Raw genomic sequence first — 6,162 nt, forward strand, 5'->3', positions numbered from 1 at the left:
CGGTGGCACACGGGGACCCCCACACCGGGGAAGCTCCTGCCAGGGGTGGCGATGCCAGGGCAGTGCGGTTTGGGCAGGGACATGTCCCCTCTCTGCCCTGCAATGTTGCCGTCCCTCCGGAGCCGCCTGGCACCCGGGCTTGCTTCAGCGCTGGTTTCTCAAGCGCTTGCTGGCGGTGCCCAGCTCTGTCATGCCTGTGGCCCCGGGGTGGCACCGGGACAGGGACACCGGCTCCACACGGCACCAGAGCGCGGGGGGGGAGGCAGGAGCTGCTGACTCAGCATCATGGCTGCCTCTCGCCCGGAGCCGGATTTCCGAAGATCACCAGGTCTGTCTTTCCCATCCCACCCCTGCAGCTGGATCCGGCACCCAGTGCCATCCTGGGCCGCCCAGTGCCCCGCCGGCCCTGGAAAGGGAGCTCACCCCAGAGCCCTGCTCTACCCCACCACCTCGTTTTTTTGCTAAAATATTTCCTACTGCAATGGTAGGTCAAGGACATAAGGACGTGAGGACACGAGGACACAAGGATAAGACCCTGCAGCCTCCCAGCTGCTCCATCCCTGCCCGCCAGGACATGTCATGCTGGATCCCAGTGGTATTGCCACACCGGGGCACCCGGCTCGGCTAATTAATCCCCCCTGGCCAAGCCAAGCCAACCTACTCAGCTCGTTTACTGCCTCCTGTCATCCCAAAGGGTCTCCCAGCACCCAGCCCAGGTCTCCCAGCACCCGAGTAAAAGGCGCAAGGTGCCGTTTAATATTCAGAAGAGACGAAGGGGCCGAGGGCAGCGGCTGCGGCTGCCTTTGAGCCGGTGACCACGGATTAAGCCGAGCCTCCAGCCACGTCGGGCTGAGCCCCGTCGCCGCGGGGTGAGAGCGGACCTGCCGCCTTCAGGAAAATCAAGGATTTGGTTTGGGCGGCTGCTGCGCAGGCTGGGGTTCATTACGAGGGCAGGGGAACCGCCGTCTCCCCCCGCCGCCCCCGCCTCCCCACCACCTTGCTGTGTCACTGGCAACTGCATACCTCGAAGGGAGGAAGGGGACAGGGGCGGCAGGGGAGCCCCGCTGTCCCCCCAGCCCAGGCCGCGAGGCCACCAGAGGTGGAGGAGCCCCAGCTCACTCCGGTGGCTCTGGGGACGCGTTTTGGTGGCAGGAGCTGGGGTATAAGCCCAGCAGCCCCCGAAATTCAGGGATTGAAGGTGAGAGGGGCAGAGCTCAGCCCCCACCTCCCAGCCTCGTCCCCCCTCCCTGGCCAGTGCCAATCCCAGGGGAGCAGGGACCCATCCCAGCACCCGCCAAGCCGGGGCATGGGTCCAAGCACTGGGCAACCCCCACGTGTGGCAGCTGGGATGGGAGCCCTCCGGCTCCCAGCACCGTGCAGCCTCCCTCCCCACAAGCACCCGTGCAAGCCGGGCCAGCCCAGGCGGCACCATGTGCCCCCGGGGTGTCCCCCACCCTGCACCCCCGTGTACCTGCCGGCCGAGGGTCCCGCCGTGCCGCCCGGGTGGCGAGCGGGGTGCTGTGCCGAGCGGGGCTGGGGGTGCTGCTCCCTGCACGCCGCGGCTGGGCGGACCGGCAGAGTCACCCGCCGAGCACCCAGCCCTCGCTGAGCACCCAGCCCTGAGCACCCAGCCCTGGCGCAGCGGAGGTTTGGCATTCCTCAGGTGCTGACAGCCGGGGAGCCGGTCAGGCTGGTTCCCCTGCACCCAGCTCCTCCGTTTCCTCCGACTCAGCAGCGCCGGGAGGCAGCCCGGCCGGCCTGGGTGGCTCTGGGCCCCCCCGGACCCCTGCCCGAACACCCCCTCCTCGCCACCCAGCTCGGTGAGGGTGATGGTGACCTCAGAGGGCGTCTTGGTGACCAGTTTGTCACCGCAACTCCAGCCAGCCAGCTGGGCCATCGCGTCAGCCGGCCTTGGCCAGGCCATGGGGCTAGCTGGGTCCCAACACGCTGTGGCTGGGGGTCCCCAGGGCTGTGATCACACCCGGATTCATCGGCTACATGGGGGTCCCACATGGAGCCCCTCACCCTGAAGCGCCTCCCCAGGAGGCTTCCAGTGCTGGAAGGTCTCCCAGGTCTCGCAGAGCTGGGGTTCTCAAGGGGCTTTGCGCTGGCTTGGGGACGGAGCAAGTGTCACAGTAGCCCTGGGCCACCGTGGGAGACCTGACCCCGGGGCGTAGGGCCTTTTCCCAGCAAGGCTTGGAGTGACAGCAGAGCCAGCACCCGCCCTGTATCCTCAACCTGCCCTCCTGCTCCTCCCCAGCACCTGCGGGTGCCCCGCCATGGTACCAGCCTTGCCCTGGGGCCACCACTCCCGGCTACCCACCCAGCCCGGGAGCCTCCTCGGCCACCGCCAGCCCAGCACAAGTGGCCATAGTTCAGTGCTGGTTGGGGTGCCCGGGGCCACCCAGCTCTGGGTGCCACCACTCACATGCTGGGGAAACTGAGGCACAGCCGAGCTCCCTCCACACCTTGGCCAGCAGCGCCGGGATCCGGCCGGGGATGGGGAGCTGGTGGCTCAGCTGTGCTCCGCTCGCCACCGAGGTGGCTTTGCCGTCCTGGAGAAGCACCGGGTCATGCCGGCAGCTGGAGCAGGTCAGATGGACTCTGCCCCATCCCTCCCTGCCGCAGCCATCAGGACACGGTTGTGAAACCCCCCGGGAGGAGCCGCGCGCCAGTGAGGGGGCCGTGTCCCCAACCGCCCCTGCAGAAGGGTCTGTAAATGCCCCCTGTGCCAGTCCCCATTGGGGGCATCAGCTCTATTGACCCCCAGAACCACAGCGGGGGGAGCTCCAGGGAGCCCTGGCAGCCTCTGGCCCAGGGGGCTGTGGTGGCAGGGCACTGAGCTGTGCTGCCCAAAAGCACCAGAGGAAGTGGCTCCATCCCATGTCCCCTTCCAAGGGACATCCACGGACATGTCCCAGGGACCCTCTCCCACCTCCCTGGGGAGCCGCACCGGGCTAGGTGGGCTGCAAAGGCAGAAATATTTATTGAATAAAATCTCGGGAGGGATGCCACTCACCGGCCCCAACCTTGACAGAGGCGAGGACAGCCAGGGCCATTGTGTCCTTCGGGTGTCAGCGAGATGCTCAGGGTGCCGACAGGATGCGGGGAGCAGCACCCAGAGGTATCAGAGATGGAAATATCCACCCTGGCATGGCACCCCCAGACAGAGCCCCAGGAGGGTTTGATCGTGGCACCAAGCTGGGGAAAGCAGTGACGGGCAGAGACGTGTCCCCACGGTGCCACGGTGGTGACACGCTGGGAGCCCGGGGTGTGCCTGAGATTGGAGGGGGCTGCGAAACAAAAGCTTTTTCCATAGAAAGCGGGGTTTGTCGTACCCCAGGTGCAGCCCTGGAGCAGTAATGCTGCGGCGGGGGGGGGGCACGGGCATGGCCTGGGACGTGGGGCTGGCCGGGGGGATGCCCTCCCCGAGAGCTGTGGGGACAGAGGGTCGCTGGATGCTTTGGGGGGACCCTCCTCTGTCCTTGTCCCCAAGGCTGGGGCAGCGCTTATGGAGCTGAGGGGTGCAGCGGATGATGGTGGTGGCTCCTCTTGGCTCTGAGGGTCCTTGGCTGGGGGGCCAGCCCCCACCCACGCAGCCCTCGGGGGCTGTCCCAGCTCAGATAGACTCCACCGAGGGACATGGCTGCTGCCTGGGGACACCATGGTGGGTCCCCACGTCCACCCCTGCCCACCCGGGCAGCCCCTTCCCCACCTCCCCCAGCACGAAGCCCTGCAGCAGCACCGTAGCCCGGCTGGGACGGCTCCCTCCTGCCTCCTCATCTTCCTCCTCCTGCCCTGGCCACCTGGCATCCAGGCTGGAGCACCCACTGGCCTGGCTGAGGCGGTCACAGGGGGCCAGGGGGACAGGAGGTGGGCGGCAGTGCTGGTGCAGGCGCCGGTGGAGCTGGAGGTGGATGCGCTGGGAGAAGCGGCCATGGCACTGGTGGCACTGGAAGGGCTTCTCGCCCGAGTGCAGCCGCAGGTGGGTCTTCAGGTTGCTGTTGCTGCTGAAGCTTTTGTGGCACGTCTGCGGGGGCAAGAGGATGGGGGGCTCAGGGTGGGTGCTGCACCCCGATTTGGGACCCTCCCCCCCACCTTCCCGGCATCCATTGGGCACCTACCGGGCATTGGTGGGGCTTCTCGCCGGTGTGGACCAGGCGATGCTTCTGCAGATGTGCCAGCTGTGTGAAGCGCTTCTTGCAGACGGGGCAATGGAAGGGCCGCTCGCCGCTGTGCACCCGCAAGTGGACCTGCCGGGGGATGGGGGGCACAGAGCTATGGGGGGGGGCACCCAGGGAACACAGGAATTCAGGCTGCCCCGGCCCCCCCACCTCTTGGGAGCATCCCGCACCCCCAGGGGCACGGCTGGAGCACAGGGACCTAAATCCACCGCTCATCTCCAAGCGCTTCATGCACTCAGGGCACTTTGCTGGGGGGAAACTGAGGCATGGGGAGCCCTGCCCGCACAGCTGGGACGAGCCACCACCACCCCTTGTCCCCTAAGGGTGCAGGAGGGGTGTGCGCCAGGCTGGGGTTGGGGAGCATCCCGGGTACCTTGAGGTTGGAGAGCTGCCTGAAGCTCTTGGCACAGATGCTGCACTCGTACTTGCTCCTGCCAACGTCCTTCCCCAGCTTGGGTGGGGGTGGCTTGGCCACGCTGTGGCTGGGCACCTCCGGCTGCGGGACAGAGCAGGGCATCCCCCCCCGCGGCTGCAGGCACCGCCTCGCCCCACAGCCCGGGAAGGGGAAGGGCCCTCGGGGGAGAGGGAGAAATCCCACCCATGGCTTTGGCAGCCCAGGAGCGCCCTGGCCAGAGGGCAGGAGGGTCCCGCATGGCCACAGGCAGGGTGGCAGCTGGAGGAGGACACCTCTGCAGCCCTGCAAAGGTGACACCGCGGTCCCCATGTCAGCCAGCATGGGCTGCGGGGCCAGCAGAAGCGGGGAGCAGTGGGTGGCACAGGGAGGGAGGCAGGGCTGGGGCAGGAGGAGGGGGCACAGGCTGCCCAGGTGGACCCTCAGCTCCCTAGGCAGTGGGGGGGGCAGCAGGGCCCCCGCCAGCACCGGCTCCGCTTGGCCAAAGGGCTCCTTCCTCCAGCCCTCTGTGGCTCCCTGCAGCTCTTCGGCCTCGGCTCTCTCTTCCTCCTCCTCCTCCGTGCTGCAGGTGGGGACACCTTCGGCGCAGAGCGGTCGCGCTGGCGAAGGGGCCATGTCAAGCCCCGCGGGGGTCCTGCAGCTGGCGGCCCTGGTGGCACGGGGGGCTGTGGGCAGGGGAGCAGCCCAGGGGTCAGTGGGAGGGACGGGGAGCTCGGGGACGAGGGGCCGGTCGGGGGGAGCCCGACAGAGGCAGGAGCAAAGCTGTGTCTGCAGGAGAGACAGGAGCACCCGCTGCCGGATTTGTGGAGCCAGGGGTGCAGGCAGCTGCGAGGGGAGGCAGGGGAGGGTCTGCTGCTGGGGTCGGGGGGTGTCTACTGAGACCCCAGCCCCTAGCCAGGAGCCCTTTGGGGGCAGCAGCCCCTGGGGACGAGGGGTGAGAAACTGGCCACATCCCAGGGAAGAGAGGGAAGAGGCAGAGGAGGGCAGGGAGGAAGAGCAGGAGGAGGAAGGAGCGCAGGAGAGCTGGAGCAGAGCGCGCCATCCCCTTCCCAGCCTCACCGTCATGGAGCCACAGGGGCCGCCATGGTGGTGGGTGCCGGGTGGGCTCCTGGCTGCGCCCCGTGGGGAGCTCAGGGTGGGCAGGCAGCGGCCGCAGGCAGCAGAGGCAGACGCCGAGGCCGCTGGGGCAGAGCAGGAGGTCGGGGACCGTGGGACTGGGGTTCACGTAGCACATCCAGGCGCCGCGACAGGGGACGGGGGTGGGGAGGGGGGCCCGGGGGGCCCTTCTGGCCAGGGAGACCTGCAGCGGGGGGGAAACAACGAGCTGGGACCTGGAGCAGAGTTGTGGGGCTGGACCCTGCAGGCACCAGTTCTCGGCGCAGAGGTTCGGGGTGGTGGAAAGGGCAGAGGCGGGAGGGGTGCCCACGCGTGGGGACATCCCCGGGGGACGTGGCAGCGCGGTGGCTCCTACCTGCTCCGCTCTGGTGCTGCGGCCGCCGATGAGCCCCGGTCGCGGCTGCGTTATGGTTCGGTGGCTGCCGGGAGCGTGAACAGGAAACCTGCAGG

General features: G+C 68.3%; 1 protein-coding gene across 1 annotated transcript; it reads right to left on the reverse strand.

Moving 5' to 3' along the window:
- Nucleotides 1-2,981: 2,981 nt before the first annotated feature.
- On the reverse strand, nt 2,982-6,162 carry ZNF683 (zinc finger protein 683). Its single transcript, XM_054223555.1, has 5 exons — nt 6,068-6,162; nt 5,656-5,896; nt 4,558-5,261; nt 4,125-4,253; nt 2,982-4,030 (listed from the first exon to the last, which is right to left on the reverse strand). The coding sequence occupies exons 2-5, from the start codon at nt 5,828-5,830 to the stop codon at nt 3,620-3,622; spliced, it is 1,419 nt and encodes a 472-aa protein (XP_054079530.1). The 5' UTR covers nt 5,831-5,896; nt 6,068-6,162; the 3' UTR covers nt 2,982-3,619.

The sequence above is a fragment of the Rissa tridactyla genome, chromosome 18 (assembly GCF_028500815.1).
Source record: "Rissa tridactyla isolate bRisTri1 chromosome 18, bRisTri1.patW.cur.20221130, whole genome shotgun sequence".
NCBI lineage: Eukaryota > Metazoa > Chordata > Aves > Charadriiformes > Laridae > Rissa > Rissa tridactyla.